Source organism: Canis lupus, chromosome 28 (assembly GCF_003254725.2).
Source record: "Canis lupus dingo isolate Sandy chromosome 28, ASM325472v2, whole genome shotgun sequence".
Lineage (NCBI taxonomy): Eukaryota > Metazoa > Chordata > Mammalia > Carnivora > Canidae > Canis > Canis lupus.
Genome location: NC_064270.1, coordinates 12753377 through 12780509, shown reverse-complemented (window position 1 = coordinate 12780509; position 27133 = coordinate 12753377). Strand labels below are relative to the sequence as shown.

Sequence of the window (27133 nt, the reverse complement as noted above, 5' to 3'; positions counted from 1 at the left end):
GAACTCCACACTGTTTTCCAGAGTGGCTATACCAGTTCACATTCTCACCAACAGTGCAAGAGGGTTCCCCTTTCTCCACATCCTCTCCAACATTTGTTGTTTCCTGTCTTGTTAATTTTCAACATTCTCACTGGTGTGAGGTGGTATCTCATTGCAGTTTTGATTTGTATTTCCCCGATGGCAAGTGATGCAGAGCATTTTCTCATGTGCTTGTTGGCCATATGTAGGTCTTTGGTGAAGTTTCTGTTCATGTCTTTTGCCCATTTCATGATTGGATTGTTTGTTTCTTTGCTGTTGAGTTTAATAAGTTCTTTATAGATCTTGGAAACTAGCCCTTTATCTGATATGTCATTTGCAAATATCTTCTCACATTCTGTAGGTTGTCTTTTAGTTTTGTTGGCTGTTTCTTTTGCTGTACAGAAGATTTTTTACCTTAAGTCCCAATAGTTCATTTTTGCTTTTGTTTCCTTTGCCTTCTTCATAGATGTATCTTGCAAGAAGTTGCTGTGGCCAAGTTCCAAAAGGGTGTTGCCTGTGTTGTCCTCTAGGATTTTGATGGATTCACATTTAGATCTTTCATCCATTTTGAGGTTATCTTTGTGTATGGTATAAGAGAATGGTCTAGTTGCATTCTCCTGTATGTGGCTGTCCAATTTTCCCAGTACCATTTATTGAAGAGACTGTCCTTTTTCCAGTGGATAGTCTTTCCTTCTTTGTTGAATATTAGTTGACCATAGAGTTGAGGGCCCCTTTCTGGGCTCACTATTCTGTTCCATTGGTCTGTGTCTGTTTTTGTACCAGTACCACACTGTCTTGATGATTACAGCTTTGTAGTACAGCTTGAAACCCGGCATTGTGATGCCCCCAGCTTTGGTTTTCTTTTTCAATATTCCCCTGGCTATTCGGGGTCTTTTCTGATTCCATACAAATCTTAGGATTATTTGTTCCAACTCTGTAAAGAAAGTACATGGTATTTTGATAGGGATTGCATTGAACATGTAAATTGCCCTGGATAGCATAGACATTTTCACAATATTTATTCTTCCAATCCATGAGCTTGGAATATTTTTCCATCTCTTTGTGAGTTCCTCAATTTCTTTCAGAAGTGTTCTGTAGTTTTTAGGATATAAATCCTTTACCTCTTTGGTTAGGTTTATTCCTAGATATCTTATGCTTTTGCATACAATTGTAAATGGGATTGACTCCTGAATTTTGCATACAATTGTAAATGGGATTGACTCCTGAATCTCATTGTTAGGGTATAGAAATGCCACTGATTTCTGTGCATTGATTTTGTATCCTACTACATTGATGAATTACTCCAAATTCTAGCAATCTTGGGGTGGAGTCTTTTGGGTTTTCTATGTACAGTATCATGTCATCTGCGAAGAGGGAGAGTTTGACTTCTTTGCCTATATGAATGCCTTTTATTTCTTTTTGTTGTTGATTGCGGAGGCTAGGACTTCTAGTACTTTGTTGAATAACAGTGGTGAGAATGGACATCCCTGTCATGTTCCTGATCTTAGGGGAAAAGCTCTCAGGTTTCCCCCATTGAGAATGATATTTGCCTTCCATAGATGGCTTTTAAGATACTGAGGAATGTTCCCTCTATCCCTACCCTCTGAAGAGTTTTGATCAGGAATAGATGCTGTATTTTGTCAAATGCTTATCTGCATCTATTGAGAGGATCATATGGTTCTTGGTTTTTCTCTTGTTGATGATGTGATCTATCATGTTGATTGTTTTATGAGTGTTGAACCAGCCTTGCATCCTGGGGATAAATCCCATTTGGTCATGGTGAATAATCTTAATGTACTGTTGGATTCTATTGGCTAGTATCTTTTTGAGAATTTTTGCATCCATGTTCAGGGATCCCAATAACAGGGGATATTGGTCTATAGGTCTCCTTTTTGGTGGGGTCTTGGGAGATTGACTTATTCCAATGGCCATGTTCTCATTCATTTGGTTTGGGCATCACCTTTATTCTCAAACAGGTGGTGAGATGGCTGCAATGATTTTAGGACTCATTCACATATCATAATATATAGCAAAAAAAAAAAAAAAAAGGCTCATTCTTAGGTCTCCTAGAAATAGAAGCCACCAGCAAAGTTCTCTTGGCATGTCAACGTCTGAATCAATTCCTTACCAAACACAACTTACCTCTGTGTTAGTTTCATTCTCAAGTGGGCTTTTTACTTGCTGCCAAAGATGACTATAAAAGCTCTAGGTTTACAGGATTGTTATGGCCAGTAATCTTAAAATAAAGAGAGCATCTCTTTTCTGAGAGCTCCAGAAAGAATCTTTGGTAGGATTCTGAATGGTCCTATTTGTGTTGTGTTCTCCTCTCTGGATCAATCATGTGGACAAAAGCATGAGGCAGTCTAACTGACTAGCCTGGATCAATGTGCCTTCTCCCATGGACTGGGGAAGTGAAACTATATGAATGACAATTCCACCAGGAATGCATCAGCTTTCTAGGACAGCTTTAGAAAGGAAGAGTTAGGCAGAAAAGAAAATAACGTCTTGATCGTGATATGACTCCATATACATAAAATATCAACAAATCATTTGTTTAGAAGCCTGGCTACTCTTTAGACTAACACTGAAGGGGGGAAAAAGTCTGCTACAGGGCCTCAATAACACACCTGTATAAATATTTTATACAACTGTTTTCTATTAGATCTCTAATATAGACCATGGCATAATGCCAAATGGTTTGATTTTTTTTTTTAAATATTCTATGAGGGAGCAGAGCAATGCAATCCAAATATACAATTTATCTGCTTTTATCCAAGGATGAAACTTAGTATCTATACAGGAATAGACAGAATGTGTATTCCTCAGGTGTCTTAGCCACAACTTTTGGTGGAATGGTACAGGAATCCATTCAAACTAGTGTAGCCAGTTTACCAAGATGCAAACTAAACAGAAAACAAACAAGAAACAATATTTTTCTTCCACCATTGTCCTCAACCATGCTATAAAACCTACTTGCCTGCCATTGACCACATCTCAGGCAGATCCTATGCTTTTGTGGTCTTCTTCAGGCATTAAAAGGTTAAAGCTAATCTAAAACTCTCATTTTGGGGCACCTGTGTGGCTCAGTGATTGTCTGCCTTTGACTCAGGTCTGATTCTGAGGTTCTGGGATCAAGTCCTGCATCAGGCTCCCTATTGGGAGCCTGCTTCTCCCTCTGCTTATGTCTCTGCTGCTGTGTTTTTCATTAATAAATAAATATATTTTTTAAAAACCACAAATTTTTTAAAAACAGCTTTATTGAGTTACAAATTATATACACTTCCTCACTTAAGGTGTACAATTCAATGGTTTTTGGCATATTCACAGACTTGGGCAACCATCACTACAATTAATTTTGGAACATTATCATCACCCACAATACAATCTCGCATTCATTTTAAAGCCTCTCTCTTTTCTTAACTCAGAGACCTCAGCAATGGGCCAGGAGAGAAGTATCATTCTTTTTATTATTTTTCCTTGTTATTCAATTCCTTGCCATCTAATTTCCAGGATTGGGGCGAGGATGTGAGGGCTGAAGAAAAGAGGCAAAGGTAACTTTACTGAGCTTGTAGATGACTGAACTTTTCCAGTTTGCCTGGCACTGAGGAGTTTCCCAGGCTATCGGACTTTTTTTTTTTTTTTTTTGCTGAGAAAAGATTTAAGTTTTACTTATTTATTTATTTTGAAACACCCAAGTCATTCAGTATTAACTGGGAGTAAATAGGTTTAATTATTAAGGAAAGTGTTTACCACATTTTGCTCACTTAATGAGGTATAACTAAAATGATGAGACTGATTTTATAGGACTTTTTGATGCTGAAATTGGAAAATCCCAAGCCACTGTATGAGCTGCTGCTGTTTGTAGTTCACTCTTTCTTGCTCAATGGCTAAACATCACACTTTGTTACAGCTTTCCGGGTAGTCCTACTCTTCCATGAGGCACATTGGAGACCTCCAAACTGTGATTCCTAACATAGGTTGTGCACTGGATGACCTCTTCCCCTCTCAAATCCTGTCTTTTAGTAGTATACTCTCCCACTGCTAGTAATATTGTTTGTTCACTGGATTAAGTTGATAACCAGATAGCTCCATTATAATGTTAAGTTCCTATTTTTTTGAGTAGCAAATAATCTCTAGGATATTTAGTTCCCATTCCACCTTTTACCTAGTGGTTTTAGTGTTGGTGGTCTTTAACTGATTTGTCATTAAGGGTTACAAAATGGTTAATCTCTAATTCTAGAAGATGATTGATGGTGCCAATGAACATTTGGATACAACTTTTTGTGTGAACATGTTTTCAATTCTCTTGGGTATACACCTACATGTAGAATTGCTGTGACGTATGGAAACTCTGTTTAACATTTTGAGAAACCCCTAGATTATTTTACAAAGCAATTTAACCATTTCACATTCCCAGCAGCAGTATATGAAAGTTCTAGTTGCTCCACATATTTGCCGACACTTGGCATGGTCAGTCTTTTCCGTTATAATCATTCTAGTGGGTGTAAAGTGGTACTTCACTGGGGTTTTGACGTGCATTTCCCTAATGACTAATGATGTTGAGCACCTTTTTATGTACTTGTTGTTCAACTGTATACCATCTTTGTTCAAATGTCTATACAAACCCTTTGCCCATTTTAAAATTGGGTTGTCTTTTTATTGTTGAGTTTTATGTATTCTTTTTATATTCTGGATGTAAGCCCTCCAGCACATACAATTTACAAATGTTTTCTCCCATTCTGTGGGTTGTCTTTTCATTTTTTTTTTTTTAAGATTTTATTTATTCATGAGAGACACAGAGAGTGAGGCAGAGACATTGGCATAGGGAGAAGCAGGCTCCCTGCTGGGAGCCTGATGCAGAACTCGATCCTAGGACCCTGGGATCATGACCTGAGCCAAAGGCCGATGCTCTACCACTGAGCCACCCATGTGCCCTGTCTTTCCACTTTCTTGATGTTATCCTTTGAGCATAAGTTTCCAACTTTGAGAAAGTCCAATTTACCAGTTTTTCCTTATGTCATTTGTGCTTTTGAGTTCATATCTAAAGCTTTGCCTGATCCAAGGTCACAAAGATTTACTCTAGTTTCTTTCTCAGAGTTTTATGTTTTAGTCCTTTAATTTAGGTCTATGCTCCATTTGAGTTAATTCTGGTATTTGATGTGAAGTAAGATCCAACTTCATTCTTTTGCATGTGGATTTCCAGTTGTCCTAGCACCATTTGTTTAAAAGACCATTCTTTCCCCAGTGAATTGTTTTGGCACCCTTGTCAAGAATCAATTGCCCCTAAGAGTTTATTTCTGGACTCTCAATTCTATTGCATTGAGTTACAGACTCATCTTTATGTCTGTACCACATTATTTTAATTATTATAGCTTTGCAGTAAATTTTAAAATGTAAGTCTTCCAACTTTGTTCTTCTTTTACAAGATTCATTATGCAGGGTCTCTTGTATTTCCAGATAAATTTTAGGGTCAGCTTGTTAAATTCTGCAAAAAACACAGTTGTGATTTTGATAGGGATTACACTGAATTTGTAGATCAACTGGAGAATATTGCTGTCTTAACAATATTGTCTTCCAATTTATAAATATGGGATGTCTTTATGTTTTGTTTTGGTTTATGATAGGGAGATGGGGAGAGAGAATCTTAAGCAGGCTCCACATCCAGCATAGAGACTGTCTTGGGGCTCAACCTTACAATCCTGAGATCATAACCTGAACCAGAATCAAGAGTTGGACTCTTAACTGACTGAGCCACTCAGATGCCCTGGGATGCCTTTTATTTATATTAGGTCTATTTAAATTTCTTTCAACAATGCTTTGTAGTTTTTAGTGTACTGTCTAGCACTTCTTTAAATATATTCCTAAGCATTTTCTTTTTTGATGCTATTATAAATGAAACTGTTTTAATTGCATTTTAAGATTCTTAATTGCTGCTGTATAGAAATACAACTGATTCCGTATGTTGACTTTATATCCTGCAAACTTGATGAACTCGTTTAACTTTTTGTGTATTTCTTAGAATTTTCTATATATAAGATCATGTCTCTAAAAATAGAAAGTACTTTGCCTCTTCCTGTCCAATCTGGATGCTTTTTATTTCTTTTTCTTGCCTAATAGCCCTCACTAGAACCTTCAGTATAATGCTGAATAGGAATGGTAAAAGTGGACATCTTATTTCTTATTTTAAGTATTAAGTATAATGTTAGTTGTGTTTTTTGTTTTGTTGTAGATATTCATTATAAGGTTGAGGAAATTCCCTCTACTTCAAATTTGTTGAGTGTTTTGTTTCTGAAAGGATGTAGGATTTTGTCAAATCCTTTTTCTGTGTTGAGCAGATTGTGTGATTTTACAGTTTATTCTATCAATATAAACTTTTGGATGTTAAACCAGCATTGCATTCCTAGTATAAATCCTACTTGGTCAGTATATAGTCACTTTTATGTTGCTGGATTCAGTTTACAGAACAAAGTGACGAGTGGATCTGGAAGAGCAAGCAAAAAATATCCAGCATAGTTACCAAAGACAGTGATATAGCCAGGATCACTGATCTAGCACTCTTTTTTTCACAATCAAGGAAATCAATACTATGAGTATACAATTTGATGAGTGCAAAGAGAAATATATAAAAATATAAAGATATGGTCTCATAGCCTCAAAATACTTATAATATTGTTGACAAGAAACTTAATATGTGTGAAATAATCAGTAAATATTAAAAAAAAAGATAAAGTATAGAAAAATAAAATCAAGGTAGGAATTACCTTATGTTTGTTTTATATTCACATAGTAGGAGGCAAAGTGTTAGCTTCACTTGTCGATGCCTAGTTTCCTGGGAAGGGCTTTTAAACTATCAAAGACTGATACTAGAAAGCTAAACTAGAAGAAAAGAACACTTAATGGGTACTCACTATGTATTTGGTGCTTGACTATATTGTTTAACCAGAAACTATGGTTTAGTTATTATTCCTGGCTTACAGATGAGGGAATTAAAGTTTAAGAAACTACGTCAACTTTCTCAAGCTTAAACTGGGAACTAGGATATCCCAGGTGTGTCTGATTTGCCTAGGAGTATTGCTCTCTATACCACATCCAGAAGCACCTGAAAGCAGGAGACCTATAGGTTAGTAGCCTAGCATTCAAGTATCATAAACAACAATAATCTGTTGTTAAAGTTTGAGTAATTCACACTACCTCTTACATCCCTAGTTAATCTGTATTTTAGAAAATGAGATGATAGGGGATCCCTGGATGGCTCAGTGCTTTAGAGCCTGCCTTCGGCCTGGGGCATGGTCCTGGAGTCCTGGGAAGGAGTCCCACATCGGGCTCCCAGCTTGGAGCCTGCTTCTCCCTCTGCCTGTGTCTCTGCCTCTCTCTGTGTCTCTCATGCACAAGTGAATGAAATCTTTAAAAAAAAAAAAAAAAAAGAGATGATAACATGGCCTGCTGTTGTCTTTGGAAGATCATATAGTGAAGTCTAAGAATGGGGGAGGGTTGGGCCAAAACACTAAATATGATTATATGTGTGTGTATGTGATACTTGCATATCTATATCTATATTTAAAGTAACTATTTTTTGAAATATTTATTATCTTTACTAATAGTCTGAAGTAAGAAAAGAAACAACTGAGGTTATTGTTGGTTTTTAAATAGTTTGCCTCTCATTTTTCATAAATTATTCAGCAAATATTCTACACTGAAATTATACCTGAAAAAGTTGGGAAATAATCTAAAATTTAAAGATGAGGTAAGGGACTCATTTATTTTTATTTTACTTTATTTATTTATTTATTTTTTTTATTTTATTTATTTATTTATTTATTTATTTTTTAAGGGACTCATTTAAATAAAGGCAAAGTTCAGGGATCCCTGGGTGGCGCAGCGGTTTAGCGCCTGCCTTTGGCCCAGGGCGCGATCCTGGAGACCTGGGATCGAATCCCACATCGGGCTCCTGGTGCATGGAGCCTGCTTCTCCCTCTGCCTATGTCTCTGCCTCTCTCTCTCTCTCTCCCTGTGTGACTATCATAAATTAAAAAAAATAAAAATAAAAAAAAAAGGCAAAGTTCTTGCTACACATTCATTAGTACCCAAATCTGTGCACACTATTCACAGAAGCTACACTAACTAGCTTTCTGACCAAGGGCAAGCTCTTTATATTATATTTCAGTTCCTCTCTTAAAATAGAAACAACAGTTCTAATACAAGCTATTAATATAAAATGAGGTTATAAATATGAAAGTGTCAGATAAAGCTAATGATAAATTTCACCATTTGGGACCTGCTCATAGGAAAATAATCTTTTATCCCTAGAATCCATTCTATGTGTGGCCTCAGTTGAGAGAATCAGCTATTTTTGCTAACATCTATAATCTATAATCTCCCCAATTTTTACTATAGGTCTTCAAAATTTGTTAGATGAACCTTATGGCTAAGTCATTTCTCTATGTGGGAACAGAGGTAGAAGTAACCTGGTAAACACTGGATCACTTCTGCTTTTTTAAGTCTGGAAACTTTTATATCCTGCTTCCATGTGTTGTACTTAGTATCTTGCCCATCTAATGAGTATATAATAAAAAGAAAAAATGAAAGAAAAAAATAATCTTCCCTTTTATATTTGACTACAGACTGGGATTCAACAATGTCCACAATAGCCAAAATATGCAGAGCCTAGATGTCCATTGACAGATGATGGATAAAGATGTGGGATATATATATATCACTCAGCCATCAAAAAGTATGAAATCTTGCCATTTGCAATGACATAGATAGAACTAGAGGATATTATGCTAAATGAAATAAGTCAGTCAGAGAAAGACAAATATCATATGATTTCACTCATACGTGGAATTTAAGAAACAAAACAGATGAACATATAGGAAGGGAAGGAAAAATTAAATAAGACAAGAACAGAGAAGAAGACAAACCATAAGAGACTCTTAACTATAGGGGGGTGCCTGGGTGGCTCAGTCGGTTAAGTGTCTGCCTTCAGCTCAGGTCATGATCCCAGGGTCCTAGAATCAAGCCTTACATTGGGCTCCCTGCTCAGCATGTACCCTGCTTCTCTCTCTCCCTCTGCTTACTGCTCCCCCTGCTTGTGCTTGCTCTCTCTCTGTTAAATAAATAAATAAATAAATAAATAAATAAATAAATAAATAATCTTTAAAAAAATAGAGACTCTTAACTATAGGAAACAAACAGGACTGCCAGAGGAGAGGTGGGTGGAGGGATGGGGAAACTGAGTAATGGGTATTAAGGAGGGTACTTGATGGAATGAGTACTGGGTGTTATATGCAACTGATGAACCACTATATTCTACTTCTGAAACTAATAATACACTACATGTTAATTAAATTTAATTTAAATTAAAAAAAGACTCTACCATAACAGAATGGAAATTTTTATTTTATAAATAGAAAAGCAAAATACTGTTATTAAATTGACCCTGAAGTCACACCTGAATTCATACCTTACAGTTCAGTTTTCCCAGTTCATCAATTAATTCTGCAAAACAGACTAAACCTCTGTCTGTCAAATAAGCATAGACCACATTAAACCATGATAACAGAGATGGCTGGCAAGATTAAGCAAAGGAAGTGATTGTAGCTTTGTTCGACTTCTTTGTCTTCTTGGAAACATTCTCCATGGCCGTGTGAGACTTAAAGACTGTGACTGTCCTGGCCAGAGAAGAAGGTTAAAGCTATATCAGAGAGAATTACAGACTACTCTTCTACCTTCATCTTGTGATATCCATGTTTCTCAGAGAGGTCTGGCTAAACCAGAATATTCTTTGCAATAGCATTCAAAGTCCTTACTTGTGCCACATCTGTTACCTTTAGAGAATATTCTGAGCTAGAAAGAGAGGCTCCCATGGCAACAGAGGAATTTCTGCAACAGAAATAATAAAAAAAACAGATAGTTAGTTTTATATTAGCCCTCCTCCTCGCACTTCATTTTATAGGCTATTTAATGGTTCAAGAACACAGGTAGGTCAAGGATCCTGAATTCCCGTATTTCATAATTTTTATTAATTACTTGAAATATCTAGTAGCCAAATATACCTGACAATATACTTGATTTTATATCTAGAAATGTAGCTCTAAGGCTCTTCTTTTACATGTCATTTTTCCCAATTCTAAATAGAAATAATAAACTACTAACTATTAAATTATAGGAGTCTTCTAAAGTATAATAAAAAAAACTCAATGGTTTAAATTTCTTAATGGTGGTATAATTTCAAAATAACTAAAAATGAGAGCAAAGACGAGAGAAGACGAAGTATTAAAGGTGGGAGGGATAAAAATGACTAGACTCTTCCATTCTTATACCATAGTTATTAACTCAGGTAAAGGAAATCACAGTTGAATGGGCATACATACACATCTGACTCATTTGAAGCTTACCTACTGAGATACAGTTTATTATTAACTGGCCTAAGTTCAGCAATAACTTAAAAATATAAAGGTTCACCTAAGTTCAGAAAAGCCTGCTATGTGAGGCAAGATAAAACCATTTTGCAGTTGAAAAATTTCAAAAAAAAAAAGAAAAATTCAAAACTGACTGCAATACTTACATATTAATCACAACATACCATTCACTAATCACACCATCACAACTAAGGTTTTCCTTTATCAGGATGTAAAGATTAACCTGTCCCTTCTTGTATGAATCAAAGAATACATTTTTACCGAAACTTCATTCCTGAATCTCTAGCTGACCGAGCAGAACAGTGAAATTCTGTAGCACCCGAACCCTCAAGGATCCTTTGTAGATTTCTGTCTGTTATGCCACCCCCTGTAGGAAGAATAAGTAATACATTAAGTAGAAGAGAATTCTGTAGAAAATTTAATGAAAATAGTGACTGCTTGCTCTACCTGAAATTCCCATATCAAAATTTTTCATTGCTCAAGAGTTACTCTCTCCCTACTAAGCTAGAATGAGATTAGAAAGAAATGACAGAAGACATAGGCTACAGACTCTGGAGAACAACTAATAAGGTCATAGAACCTGTATGATGGAATCTTACACATCCATTGGTTTGAATAGCAATCCCATATGATACTGACTTTAAAAAGATTGTTCTAGGGCAAGGAAAAATGACTGAGTGCTCTCTCTGCTCCCCCTCAATTTAAGCAAAATCAGTAAGTAAGGATATGTTTGAGGATGAAGCTACAAAGCACAGCCTCAGAGATGTGTCAGAATGACACAAGTTCTCTCTTTAACCCAGGATTCAAAGAACACACTGACCTCACTGGAAATGAAGTTACACAGTTTATTCATTACAGTATCAACTTCCTGTTTTTCACAGAAGAATCTGATTCTACTCTAGTAAATGCACAAGTACTTTGTAATGACTCATTTGTTTCGTTGAACAATCTTTTAGTTAAATATTTGTATATAAACAATTATATTTTGAACTGATACCAGATTAAAAATATAAAATTACTCTTTATAGCCTTCTTTCTTAATATATAGAAGGTAGTCAATAAAGATTTTTGAATTACTGATAAAATACATACTTGGTATTTCAAACTATTCAAGTTGAAGTAATTTTACATATACTCTTTTGGACTCACTAACTTGTTTTCTTTTCTCAGTGATATCACTGGGCCCTAAGAAGCTGAAAAAACACGTGTGTAAAGATAGACATGTGTAAAGATAAAATGTCATGAAGCTTTTCACTTTAAAATACCTAAGGGTAAAAAAAGATAACAAATGTGGCAAAATGTTAAATCTAGGGAATGAATACATGAGTATTCATTATGCTATTTTCTACTTTTTTATATGTTTGAGAAAATTAATATGAAAAAATTAAGATTATATTTGTCCCTGATTCTAGATTCTCTTATTAATTCTTTAAAAATTGTTCATCTCTAATGAGCCAGAATGTACCTAATTGATCTTTTGATTATCATAGGAGCATATGCTCCAATTGTTTGAGCTGTAAGACAGAATTTGGTGACCAGAGATTTTCAAGAACCAAGAGAGTAAAATATATTTCTCCATAGATATTGCCTAAACATTTGCATGCACCTGTTAACAATGAGGACATTTGGCCCTAACTCAGTATAGCAGCATCAAATTTGGTGTGCCTCACCAGAGATGAACATCCATATTCACAATATTCTATACTACGGGAGAGCAAACAGAAAGAAACCTCAATCCCAATCAATTTACTTCTTTATTAATTCTCTGAGCTAATTCCTGCTTGAATGTTCTCCGTATCTGAAGTTTTAAATTCCAGCACAGATCTCCCAATCTTAAACTTTTAATCAAATTACGTATTTTTCTCTCTGAATACCATGTATTAATATTTTCTCTCATGTTGTCCTGCCTTTTTTGTTCTTCCTCTACTGCACTCCAGTGTTATACTAACAAATGGATAGATAATTTAAATACCTGGCATTACCACAATCCTCCCTTTTGCCTGGAAAAAAAAAAAAAAACAAATTTTAATATCGTTCTCTCAAATGGGATAATAAGGCAGTGAGAACAGAAGCATGAGTGAAAGTATATTAAATTTTAAGAACTACTACTAGTCTCTAACTTTCAATAGTCATCTCTATTTCTTTGGGATCTTGGGTAAAGAAGATGTCTAGCATAGTAACTCTTTCTATTCAGAAAGGTTATTTTATTGTACTGCTTTGAAGACTTGTGCTGTGATGAACACAAAGAATAGGGGACTACAGTATAAATACTGAATAATCACATCACCTTAATAAAAGCCATTACTGAAAAATAACACTAATTTTGAATTCTTGGTATGCAGTGGAATGGAAATAGTTGAATTTAATTAAGATTTCTGCAGAAAAGAAAGAGCACAACATAATAGTATATTACTGGGAAGAAAACAACCTACTCAAATCTTGTATACTCAACTAAATTCCCTAGCTTATTTTATAAGTTAAACAAAACTACAAGTCCACTTAGCTGGATTTTAAGTAATACAATTAGACTATATGAATTAATTTCTGTAAATTCTGGATGATAGGTATTGAAACTTCCTTACTTGTATTCACATTTTCATTACATTTCCTAAATAAGTTTTGGGGATATACTGAGTATCACTGAAAGTCAATTATTGCCCAAACGCAAATTTAGTGGAACTACTGGTAGCAGGTAGGTAGCAATGACAGAATAAAAATTACATATTATGCACTAGCATTTTTCACAGAGCCAGAACAACCAATCCTAAAGTTTCTATGGAACCACAAAAGACCCCAAACAGCCAAAGCAATTCTGAAAAAGAAAAACAAAACCGGAGGCATCACAAATCCAGATTTCAAGCTCTATTATAAAGCTGTAGTCATCAACACAGTATGGTACTGGCACAAAAACACATAGATCAGTGAAACAGAATAGAAAACCCAGAAATGGACCCAAAACTCTAGGGTCAACTAATATGCAACATAGGAAATTATATCCAGTGGAAAAAAGTCTCTTCAACAAATGATGTTGGGAAAACTGTTCAGCAACATGAAGAATGAAACTGAACCACTTTCTTACACCACACACAAAAATAAACTCAAAATGGATGAAAGACCTAAATATAAGACAGGAAACCATCAAAATCCTAGAGGAGAACACAGGCAGAAACCTCTTTGATGTTAGCTGTAGCAACTTCTTACTACACTCATCAATGGAGGCAAAGTAAACAAAAGCAAAAATGAACTATTGGGACTTCATCAATATAAAAAGCTTTTGCACAGCGAAGGAAACAATCAACAGAACTAAAAGGCAGCCTATGGAATGGGAGAAGATATTTGCAAATGACATTATCTGATGAAGGGTTAGTATCCAAAATCTATAAATAACTTAGCAAACTCAACATCCAAAAAACAAACAACCCAGTTAAGAAACAGGCAGAGAAGACATGATTAGACACTTTTCCAAAGAAAACATCCAGATGGCTAACAGACACATGAAATGATGCTCAACATTATTCATCATCAGGGAAATACAAATCAACACCATGATGAGATACCACCTCATACTTGTCAGAATGACTAAAATTAACAACACAAGAAACAACAGGTGCTGGCAAGGATGCATAGAAAGGGGAACCTTGCACTATTGGTTGTAATGTGAACTCGTGCAGCCACTCCGGAGAACAGTTTGGAGATCCCTCAAAGTTAAAAATAGAACTACCCAACAATCCAGCAACTGCACTACTATTTACCTAAAGGATACAAAAATACAGATTTGAAGGGGTACATGCGGGATCCCTGGGTGGCGCAGCGGTTTGGCGCCTGCCTTTGGCCCAGGGCGCGATCCTGGAGACCCGGGATCGAATCCCACATCAGGCTCCCGGTGCATGGAGCCTGCTTCTCCCTCTGCCTATGTCTCTGCCTCTCTCTCTTTCTCTCTCTGTGACTATCATAAATAAATAAAAATTAAAAAAAAAATAAAATAAAATAAATGAAGGGGTACATGCACCTCAATGTTTGTAGCAGCATTATTAGCAATAGGTAAACTATGGAGAGAGCCCAAATGGCCATCAATGGTGAATGGATAAAGAAGATGTGGTTTATATATACAATGGAATGTTACTCAGCCATCAAAAAAAAAAAAAAAAAAAGAAAAGAAAAAAGAAATCTTGACATTTGCAATAACAGGGATGGAGCTAGAGTATATTATGCTAAGTGAAATAGTCAGAGAAAGACAAAACCATATGATCTCACTCAGATGTGTAATTTAAGAAAGGATGCAGAGGAGCATATGGGAAAGGGTAAAAGAAAAAAAGAAGAGAGGGGAAACAAGCCACAAGAGACTCTTAATAATAGAGAACAAACTAACAGTTGATAGAAGGAGGTGGGTGAGGAATGGGCTAGATGGATGATGGGCATTAAGGAGAGCACTTGTGATGAGCACTGGGTGTTTTATGTAAGCGATGAATCACTTTGGAATTCTACTCCAGAAACCAATATTGCACTGTATGTTCACTATCTAAATTAAAAAATTTTTAATTTAAATTTTAAAAATTACATATTATGTCAAGCTTATAATTTTTATAATAAAACGATTTAAGTTGTATGGAGTTAGAATTTTTTCTATTTTTTTGGACCAGCCAATTTTGCCACTCAAAATAATTTCAAGTCATTTGCCTCAACTATGCAGCTCTCAAGGTTGGATACCTAATCTTTCTTCTATTGGGTGCTACTGAACTATGAAAAAATTCAATAAAGAACAGCATATAGCTTATTTTTCCATAGAAAAAATGAAACAATTGACTAATATATTCAATAAATACAATTAATGTTGAGAATACTTAGTTCTATATCATGTCCAGTTAGGACAAATAAAACAAAAAATTTGGCTTAGTGTGGGGAGGGTAAAATGGGGAAAAGAGAAAAAGAGGTAGCATGTTCAATGTAAGCAGAGGTGTAGAAAAGGAAAGGAAACCGAGGATAAGAGAGGACAGAAGAGAACAGAAACCAAAAGAATGGAGTAAAGTAAAAATTAGTTAACACCAGGAATAACAGTGCAAAGAAGGGAAGAGAAGCAGAAACTCTCCAAAGCAGTGAGAGCATAAGGACAATAAAGAAGGAAGATAATAAAAGTAAGGAAGATGATAGAGATGGTCGTGAGTAGAGGGAAAAACAGCTTTCTCCTTACTTTTAAGACAAGTTACAAATACTTTAATGGGTTCTAAGTAACTAGCAGTGTAAAGTTAACATGAGTAGTCATGATGATTGTTGAAGCTCTTTATGTAATAGCAACAAACTCTAAAACAGCTCCAATGAGCTAGATATATTATAAAAGCTGTCCTGTGAAAAGCATTCCAAATTTTTTTAGTTAAAAAATGATATGCTGATGCAAAAAGGGAAATAGAGACTGATAAATTAGTTGCATATTACAATACCATAAGGTGTAAAAAAACAAAAACAAAAACAAAAAAACCTCTTTTTGCAGATCTGAGTCAACAAAAACCTGTACTCTATAATGAGGAAATTAGAACACCAAGACTAGTATTTAAGTAAAAGGGACTCAGTTAAATAATCAAAAGTGACCTCAAAGTCCAACTTCTTCTGGCACATCTGTCACTGAAAAAACACACACTTTTTCATGACAGCTGAATTATATGTCATTTTGGAAAGATAGCTCCAGTTACCAAAAAAGGTTAGTTTCTTTTTCCAGAGAAAAAAAATCTGTAGACTACCATTTTGTAGATTTTTCAGATAATTTCCTTCTGATCAATTTTTAAAACTCCAATCAAACTGATCTATCATGAAAGTGTTTATCAATGTCACTTTACTCACCCATCCATTCATCCAACAAATATTTATTAAGTGCCTACCATGTTATCAATATTCTCTATATTGCAGTTGAAAGGACCCAGAATATGCCACTGTGGCATAAAAATTATTTTGAGCTGAAAGCAGTTGAGTTCCTGAAATTCCTTATCTGCCCTAAAAGCAGAGCCTCCCACAAAAATTCAAAAAAGAACTCAATTGTCAAAAATCCTCTCTCTGGGAATAACTCATTAGCACCACATCCAAATAGACATTGTCACAAAACTATTTTATCTTCAATTTATCTTTTTTCTTTTTTTTTTTTTAAACTTTTATTTATTTATGATAGTCATACAGAGAGAGAGAGAGAGAGAGAGAGAGGCGCAGAAACATAGGCAGAGGGAGAAGCAGGCTCCATGCACCGGGAGTCCGACGTAGGATTCGATCCCGGGTCTCCAGGATCGCGCCCTGGGCCAAAGGCAGGCACTAAACCGCTGCGCCACCCAGGGATCCCTTATCTTCAATTTATTCTCATTAGGATCCATTTATTTATCTTTCAAAAAAATCTTTCCCCCACTCCACAAATGCTCTGTCTCCTTCCTCTATTAAATTCCTAAGTGCCCTTCTCCTCCTTCCTCTTCATTTATTAAAATGGTTTATGTAAGATTAATCCTACAAATCCTAAGCACCTCTTTGAGTCACATTTCTTTGTGAACTCTAATACATATTCATATGATTAAAATCTGTTTTTCCTCTGACTAACCTGTGTTTTGTCAGTTTAATTCACAGGCCCTCAAACATAAAACCTAAGAAAGCAGAGAAATATTCTTTCCTCTCTGACATGGTAAATGAGAATATTACTACTGCAATGGAGCTTACATGTATATGGAAGATAGACAACAGATAGGTAATATTTATATAATAAAATTTCAGGTAGCAATTATGTATAATGAAAAAACAATAAAGCAGGCTGCTGCCTGAGTGTCTCAGTCAGATAAGTGTCTGCCTTTGGCTCAGGTCATGATCTCAGGTTCCTGGGATGGAGCCCCATGCCAGGCTCCTTGCTCAGCAGGGAGTCTGTTGCTCCCTCTCCCTTTGCTTGCTTCCCCTGCTCATTCTTTCATTCTATTTCTCTCAAATAAATAAATCCTTTAAAAAAATCAATCAAGTAAGGTAGTGAAATAGAGTAAAAGGGGAAATGGGCTATCTCATAGAATTTAATAGTTGTTCAGAGCATTAAGTGGAACAAGGCCACTTAGTATTCTCAAATATGCTAAAGTAAAGCAATCATAATACAAAATATTATATCTAGAAAGCTGAAATGATTTTAGGAGAAAAAAAAAGTCACATTTAACTGTTTCTTCCAAGTGAGAGCTTTCCAAAATATGGACAAATTAAACTAACTCTACCACTTTTGGGAGGAAGCTGGTTTCCATAAAAGATTATTGAGAACTATATGCTTACCTAAAGCTATCAAAGTGATTTAACAATATAAAGCATTTACTAAGTATCAAATTTTGTGCTATTATCTGAAATAATCCATAACTATTCTAGGAGGTAGGCGCTATAAATATATTAAGTTGGTAGATGAAGAAACTGAAGTTTAGAATGGTTAGGTAATTTGCCGAGTTACTGTCAATAAACGGCAAAACCAGGATTTAAACACAGACCTTTCTAATCCCAAAACCTATGCTTTATCCAGTGTATTACACTGCTAGGTAATTACTTCAAAAAATAAAGTTAGCATGATCTCACATGTGGAATCTAAAAAGTCAAATACATAGAAACAGAGAATAAAACACTGGTATCAAGGGTGAGGAGGTGGGGTATATGGGTAGATATTAGTCAAAAGATACAAAGTTGCAATTATGCAGGATGAATAAAACTACAGATCTAAAATACAACATGACTATACTGCACTGAATACTGAAAATTTGCTAAGAGAATAATATTTCAGATGCTCTCATCTTCCCCCTCCCACACATTCCCCAAATAGTGACTAGCTGAGGAGATGGATATATTAATTAGCCTGACTGTAACCATCTCACTGTGTATGTTAATGTCAAAATACCATGTACACCCTAAATACAATTTTTATTTTATAAAAAAGAAGTTAATGTATGAGAATATTTAACCTAGTGCTTCCTGCCAACCAATGATTAAACAAACTACAGATCACATAAGCAACAACAGTGATTATGAAATCTAAGACATGACTATGGCAATTATATCTACCTTATTCTCTCCTCCATAGTGACTAACAATTTTAAAATGAAAACCTGATTCATCAACTCTTCTATTTTAAAACCCTTCAGACTTCCCCACTGCCCCAAGGATAAAATACAAACTCTTCAACAATTTTCAAGGCTTTGGACAGCATTTTTCTCTTTACATTCAGCATTCTGGTTTCTTCAATATCTTGGCAAGTTATGATTACTTTTGTTTCCAGGCCTTTTTGTATACTATTTTTTCTGCATGAAGCATTCACCTACTTAATTATCACTCAAATGAGTAAGACACTGCAGTGCGTGTGATGTCTCTTCTTCTGGGGAGCTAACTAGAACCCCGTGCTTACATCTAGCGTTAGTTCCTCTCAAATGTGCCCCTTTAGTACTTAATTTTTTTTTTCTCATTAAACTTTTGTTTTAATGGGTCTCAAAATTCTGTGACAGATTTTTGGTCAAGTTGTTTCCATTAAAAAGTACTGATTTTAAAAACTAATAACTTAAAACTGCCACACACGCACAAAAAAAAACAAAAAACAAAAAAAAAAACCAAATGGTCCACAAAACATTCTCCTTTCCTTCTGAAGGTTTTACGATGCATTGTTATCATTAACCAGTCTTTTACTATTAAACTTAAATGGCCAATTGCCACAAACAGTTCTGAGACCGTTCTTCCACCACTGATTAAGACTGGGGTGGCAGGTATTGGGGATAATATTCATTTAGCCTTCTGAGCTTTCTGGGCAGACTTGGTGACTTTGCCAGCTCCAGCTGCCTTCTTGTCCACTGCTTTGATGACACCCACAGCAACGGTCTGTCTCATGTCACGAACAGCAAAATGGCCCAGAGGAGGATAGTCAGAGAAGCTCTCAACACACATAGGTATGCCAGGAACCATATCAACAATGGCAGCATCCCCAGATTTCAAGAACTTGGGACCATCTTCCAGCTTCTTTCCAGAACAACGATCTATCTTTTCCTTCAGCTCAGCAAACTTGCAAGCAATGTGAGCTGTGTGACAATCCAGCACAGGTGCATATCCAGCACTGATTTGGCCTGGATGGTTCAGGATAATCACCTGAGCTGTGAAGCCAGCTGCTTCCATTGGTGGGTCATTTTTGCTGTCACCAGCCATGTTGCCACGACGAACATCTTTGACAGATACGTTCTTGACATTGAAGCCCACATTGTCCCCAGGAAGAGCCTCACTCAAAGCTTCATGGTACATTTCAACAGACTTTACTTCAGTTGTAACATTGACTGGAGCAAAGGTGACCACCATACCAGGCTTAAGAACACCAGTCTCCACTCGACCCACTGGGACAGTACCAATACCACCAATTTTGTAGACGTCTTGGAGAGGCAGACACAAGGGCTTATCAGTTGGACGAGTTGGTGGCAGAATGCAATCCAGGGCTTCAAGCAGTGTGGTTCCACTGGCATTCCCATCTTTACGGGTGACTTTCTATCCCTTGAACCAAGGCATGTTAGCACTTGGCTCCAGCATGTTGTCACCATTCCAACCAGAAATTGGCACAAATGCTACTGTGTCAGGGTTGTAGCCAATTTTCTTAATGTAGGTGCTGACTTCCTTAACGATTTCCTCGTATCTCTTCTGGCTGTAGGGTGGTTCAGTGGAATCCATTTTGTTAACACCAACAATTAGTTGTTTTATACCCAGTGTGTAAGCCAGAAGGGCATGCTCATGGGTCTGCCCATTCTTGGAGATACCTGCTTCAAAATCACCAACACCAGCAGCAACAATCAGGACAGCACAGTCAGCCTGAGATGTGCCTGTAATCATGTTTTTGATAAAGTCTCTGTGTCCTGGGGCATCAATGATGGTCACATAATACTTGCTGGTCTCGAATTTCCACAGGGAGATATCAATGGTGATACCACGTTCAGGTTCAGCTTTCAGTTTATCCAAGACCCAGGCATACTTGAAGGAGCCTTTTCCCATCTCAGCAGCCTCCTTCTCAAATTTTTCGATAGTTCTTTTGTCGATCCCACCACATTTGTAGATCAGATGGCCAGTAGTGGTAGACTTGCCCGAATCTACGTGTCCAATGACGACGATGTTGATGTGAGTCTTCTCCTTTCCCATTTTGGTTTAGGTTTAGCGGTGGTTTTCACGACACCTGCGTTCTGGCGGCAAACCCGTTGTGAAAAAGCCCTAATTTTTTTTTTTTTTAATTAAGTAAACTCTATCCCCCAATGTGGGACTTGAACTCACAACCCAGGGATCAAGAGTCATATGCTCTACCATCTAGGCCAGCCAGGTGCCACTTAGTATCTTCCTTTTATTATAGCACTCTGTTAGAAATGCCTGTTCTATTAAAAGTGCCAATTGTGCACCAAACTGGAAGAGCATTGACTACATACACACACACACACACACACACTGTGGTCACTACCATAGTACAAATGCCCTGCAGTTAATATATACTTAATAAATATTTGTAAAATCAGTAGGTTCTAGGCTAGAAAACTCACATCAATCCTTAGATGAAATTTCTGAAAATTATTTTCACCACTATAGGAAAGTGAACATAATCAGATTTCAACACAGGAACACTAAAAAACATCAGTAATAGCAGTAGTAATAATAATAATAGAAACTAACTTGTAGTAAGATCTATTATACATCACACATGATGCTAAGGCTCTTACATATCTTATCCCTAGCAATTATCAGAACCCTATAGAGAAAGTTTAAACTTATCTCAATTGCACATATAAGGAAATAGAAGCTTAGTCATCTATTCAACACTACCCAGCAAATAAGTGTCTGAGTCTTAAAGCAGAATTCTCTTGTCTCAAGGTCCACACTCACTAATTTAGAATGGCTCTGGACTGGTGTCAGAAAAACAGTCAAACCACAAAGTCATTTTTTGACTGATCTACAAATGATGCTAACTCATCATGGAAATTCATACAAGAGAAAATTATAGGAATGCCTGGGTGTCTGCCTTTGGCTCAGGGCATGATTTCGGAGTCCTGGGATCGAGTCCCACATTGGGCTTCCTGCATGGAGCCTGTTTCTCCCTCTCCCTATGTATCTGCCTCTCTCATGAATAAATAAATAAAATCTTTTAAAAAAAGAGAGAGAGAAAAAATATATTTTCTCCTATCTTGATAGATAAGGAGATATGAAGAAAAATATAATTTTGTTTTAGAATTCACTTCCAACTGATAATTATTTCAAATTTTATATGGGATCCCCTGACTATACACAGGCTGACAGTGAGATGACATGGCTTAAAACCATGAAATACTGATGGCTGAGAAAAGGTAAAATTTGCTATGGTTATCCAAGTTAGAGTAAATCCTTAAGCAATGTCTATAATTTGACCTCAAGAGCCTTAACTACTAAAAACACTCATGTGAAAGAGAGGCACCTGGGTGGTGCAGTAGGTTAAACATTCGGCTCAGGTTCTGTCTCAGGGTCTTGAGATCAAGCTTGTGTTGGGCTCTGGGCTGAGCGCAGAGTCTGCTTAAGACTCTCTCTCCCTCTCCCCCCTCCCCTGCTCTCTCTCTCTAAAATAAATAAATAAATCTTTAAAAAACTAGAAACATTCATGTGAAAGAAATATATATACATATTACAACCTGCTTGCTTTTCTGTAGAGAGTAACCACTAAATCAGTAATATTTAGTTTCATAACCTAGCTGAACAACAGAGTATCAGGAGCAACCACAACAGAGTTAGGAAGAAAGGAAAGAAATTATGTATACCTGATCTATGAGTCGCTTTATTAAGGGCAGCCCTTCTAGTGCTGAACTGTCACAGCCACTGGTCAATACTCGTTCAAATCCCAAGGTTAAAAGGGTCTCTAGAGCTGCCATTGGATCATGAACCATGTCAAAGGCTGAAATGAATAAAATGTATTTGAATTTTGAACAGATATTCTCTAAAACAGTGCTTTCTAAAATGTAGTATACACACAGTGGTGTGCTGGACCTAGCTCATACTGGCAAGCCAAAGCCAACTGTTAAATATTCAGGAGTTTTGCAAGCATCATTGTTAATCTATTGACAGCTTGAAATCAGTCAAGGTGGGAGAAGTTAAACCACAGAAATCAACAAATACTATATATCAGAGCTCTTTTAGTCCAAGAACAAGTTTACTAGCATACCACAGTGACATGCATAAACATTTTAGATGGTACTCATTTGAATAGATTTACTTAAACACAGATTAGAAGTGAAACATTTCTATTTTTCATGATTTATAAAAATTTCTCTTTAAAATAAGCTCTCTTAAAAAAATAAACTCACTTAAGGTTTTATTTAAAGAAAATTATTAAATAAACTTACACAGGTAGCACTCCAATATGGTAAACTGTAAATATGATAGGCCAAGTAACTCGATTTTGGAAAACTCTGCTCTAAAGTTTCAGACAAACTAGACAAACTGGACTTCAGACAAACAGTATAGTCACCAGTTCTAAAAACAACCTAGGGGCAACTGGGTGGCTCAGTGGTTAAGTGTCAGCCTTTGGCTCAGGTCATGATCCTGGGGTCCTGGGATTGAGTCCCGCATTGGACTCCCTTTGGGGAGCCTGCTTCTCCCTCTACCTGTGTCTTTGTGTCTCTCTCTGTGTCTCTCACGAATGAATTAATGAATAAATGAATAAATAAATCTTTAAAAATGGCCTTGACTCACATTATTATTGACTAATACTTTCTGCTATTCCATTTACTTCAAATACTTAAGGCTCATAGTATAAGGACAACAGACTATCTAAACTTACAGTTCCATTCTATTTTCCAAGAGACTTTTCTCCCCCTTAGAGAGGAAAGTGGCAGTAGGAACCTCGAAAAACTACTTCTGCTTTGGTTCTGAGCACTGCTACATCATTTGGAAGTTCTAATCTATGGTGGATTAGGCACTTGACTCCTTTACTTTACCCTTTAGTGTATGCAGACAGCTAAATGTACCATGGAGGCTTTTCCTTTTTTGTAACAGTGCCTCACCAGTGATTAAATTATCATACTATCTCATTAAATACATGAGTGAAAAAAATATGGAACCCACAACAATGCAAAATTTGGAAAATATGAAAATATTTTTGTTAAATATATTGAAGGAAAAGAAATTTGAATGATTTTCTTAAAGAACAGAGAAAAATACATTCTATATGACATGTTTACTTTTTAAATTATTTAGCATGCCAAAGTTTAAACTATATATTTTTCAGATAAATGTTTACTAATTTAAATTACTTTTCATATTAAAAAAAATTTTTGGTCAGTCTCAAGGTGCTGAATTTTAAACACTCTAACATCCTTTAGTTATTACTAGTTTATGAGAAGCATTGCTAATCAGTGAGCCAAGAAAACAGTTTTCTGGTGGTATTCGTTTGAAAAAGAAACAAGAATAACAAATGTTTTATCTCTAATTTCTATAAATAGATGCAAATACTGGTGCCCGCTCTTATCCTAATCTTTGAATGCTTATTCAAAAGGACACATTCAACAATTTCTTAAGCATATATCATCAGTAAAAAAAACAAAAAAGACTTAAGACTTCTTTCTTTTCATGTATAACAGAGTGCCTTCTTCAGGCAAAATTGACACTTGTTCCCACATTTTACTAAGATTTGACAAAAGTGTACAGAAATTATAACTACCTGATTTATAGATAAGAGGTATTGTTTACATAAAATTATCAGATACTTTTTAGAAATCATTCTGATGTAGACAAACTATCAATAACGTAGTTTTGTGTATGACAGTGGATATTTCTTCATTTACTATCCACCGTCTATTCCTTCTTTCCTCCTTCTCAATAGCAACCAATTCTTATGTAGATATCCACCTCCATCTCTGCTCATGAATTTTATATTCATCTGGGAATGCTGGTCGCACCACTAGCTCCTAACTGGTCTTGTCTGGCTTAAGCCAGGCAGTACGTTTCATTTCACTGGTCACAGTGGTATATTCTTTTGGGGATTACACAGGATCTAAGGTAATCTAATAAAAATGAATCTCAGCAGGTGCTTGACTGGTTCTGCTGGAAAGCATGTGACTCTTGATCTTGGGGTTGTGAGTTCAAGCCCCACATTGGGTGTAGAGATTACTTAAAAATAATCTTTGAAAAAAGTGAATCTCAGAATTCTTGCTTGGAATGCTGTGATAAGTATATACACATGTAAGCAATTCCTATTCTCTCACTCTTAGATATAATAGTATTATATCCCACTACCACCACCAGTACTTTTCACAACTAAGCTTCAAATTGTGCATCTCCAAATTTATAACAGTCCTGAGGTCAATGTAAAGAAACCAACTGGTATCACTGTAACACTCTAGTATTGTGTTCCATAAAAAGGTTATGGCATTTGGTGAAATAAGAAAACTGACACCGTTCAATAGAACTTTTAAAATGGAAATGACTCACCTCGGTGGAAAGTGACTGGTAGAGGACGGCATATAGCTATAAAAAGAAAGCCAAATAATATAAATGAAGAGATCATCACTGACTACTACACATAGATTTTTCCATGTTAGAAGAGCCTTTTTTATACTTTTCTCTCCTAAGAAGTAAGGACAATGAACTAAAATAATAAAATGGTAGCCTTCCAATTTCAGAATTCCTATGTACCCAGTAATCTCTGACTTTCATACCAAAAAAAAGATCATTCACTCCTTAGCTAGACCAAATAAAAATTATGCTATCTGGTTACTATAAAGGCAGCATTACATCTATTACTTTTTTTTTTTTTTTTTTTTACATCTATTACTTTTACCCCTCTGAGAATCTTCAAGAAAATACTCTGGCCTACTAATAGAAGTAGTATGTGTCTGCCATCTCCAGATCTCCCCATCCTCACCAACTGCAATAGCTTTTGAAGTTTTTGGTGTAGTGATTAAAGGAATCAAGGTAAACTTCCCTTAAAACCTTCCAGGAACAGTAGCTGAACTTGATCTATATCAACTTAGAAGTCAGTAGGACTAGAATACATATGCCCTCTGCCCCAAATATCTAGATAACTACTGCTTAAAATAGGTTAGCAGAAGTGCCTGCAGATGTTACTGAAAAGCCAGTTTTCAGAAAAATTTGAGTTTTTCTTTTTTTTTAATTTGGGGTGACACACAATGTTATGTTAGTTTCAACATCAGGAGTATTAAATGCAATCATCGCAGAGGCTTTTTGGTCTCAGGTACAAATTCTTACCCACAAGGGACATGCACAACTCTTTGTCAATGTTCCCATCTTCAGTCAATGCTCCAAATACCAAACCATCAGCACCATAAAGCTTGGCAAGACGAATGTCAGCCTTCATCACCTCAACTTCGCGATCTGAATATAAAAAGTCACCTCCACGTGGCCGAATCATCACAAAAACTGGGATCTGAACACACTGCTTCACTACTTGAAGGACACCTAAAAGAAAAGAGAACAGACTAATTGAAATTCAAATGTGAACTAACAGCTCAAGGAAGTTAATAAAATTTATTGGCCTTTTACATTTGCTCTTGTATATTATGCCTACAAGAAAAGGAAGCAATGACTGAGGAAATCAGAGAAAGGTGGATCTGAAGGAATGACAACATTAATAAAAAAAGTGCATGTAATAGAAATTAAGTAATAGAATCAAGGGTAAAAAAGAGCAATTTAGAAAACAAAAGGATTTTACTGCATTTTTTAAAAGCACTTGTCAGTTGACTAAAGTAAAATCCTTTTACTGGATATGACATTTGAAAGTGTAATAACTAGCAGGCTCAATATTCTGCCAGTGTATTCCGTAAGATCCGATTTTTCCTCTGATTGATTATAGTTCTAGTTAGAACCTACTATAGAGATGTTTACATAAGTCTAAAGTTTATGTCTCTTTAATGAACAAAGAAATTTATCAAAACCTGTTTTTGAAAGTTATGTAAAAGAGAGCAAAGTTATATTTATTTGTGATTTTATGTAGAGATCTGGGAATAAAAATACCTAAACGACACAATTCATTGCTAGCTCAGGAACTCTCAATAGTACAGATCTTCCATGATTTACACTGTAGTTACATCTCAATAAACCCATCTTAAGCTGAAAAAATCCTAAGCCAAAATGCCTTTAATATACCCAACCTATTGAACATTACAGCTTAGCCTGGCCTCCATAAACACGCTCAGAACACTTACATTAGCCTATAGTTGGGCAAAATCATCCAATGGGAATCCTATATTATAATACGGTGTTGAGGGACACCTGGGTGGCTCAGCGGTTGAGCTTCTGCCTTTCACTCAGGGCGTGATCCCGGAGTTCCTGGATCGAGTCCCACATCGGGCTTTCTGGATAGAGCCTATTTCTCCCTCCGCCTATGTCTCTGCCTCTCTCTCTCTCTCTCTCATGAATAAATAAATAAAATATTTTAAAAAATAATACAGTATTGAATATCCCATATAATTTATTGAATACAATACTTAAAGTGAAAAACAGAATGGCTATATGGGTACAGAATGTTTGCAAGTGTTTATTCTTGTGATCACATGGCTGACTGGGAGCTGTGGCTCCAATATCACGAGAGTACCATACTACAAGTGGCTTAGCCTAGGAAAAGATCAGAATTCAAAATTCAAAGTACAACTTCTATTGATGCATATTACTTTTGAACCATCTTAAACTCAAAAAATCATAAGCCAAAGCATCATATATCAGTAACTATG

General features: G+C 36.0%; 1 protein-coding gene across 5 annotated transcripts in view; it reads right to left on the bottom strand.

The window, feature by feature from the left end:
- CUTC (cutC copper transporter) overlaps positions 1-27133 on the bottom strand; it is a 38475-nt gene that overhangs the window by 2202 nt on the left and 9140 nt on the right. For 2 of the 5 annotated variants that reach the window (XM_025466871.3, XM_025466873.3), the window contains exons 4-9: positions 25653-25862; positions 24876-24911; positions 22208-22341; positions 12412-12439; positions 10701-10806; positions 9397-9900 (exon numbers count right to left, since the gene is read on the bottom strand). In XM_025466871.3, the coding sequence (XP_025322656.1) occupies positions 9786-9900; positions 10701-10806; positions 12412-12439; positions 22208-22341; positions 24876-24911; positions 25653-25862 (629 nt within the window). In that variant the 3' untranslated portion in view covers positions 9397-9785. Of the gene's footprint in view, positions 1-9396; positions 9901-10700; positions 10807-12411; positions 12440-22207; positions 22342-24875; positions 24912-25652; positions 25863-27133 lie in introns of those variants that run through there. The other 3 variants (XM_025466872.3, XM_035708196.2, XM_049103514.1) reach the window with 3 other exon arrangements.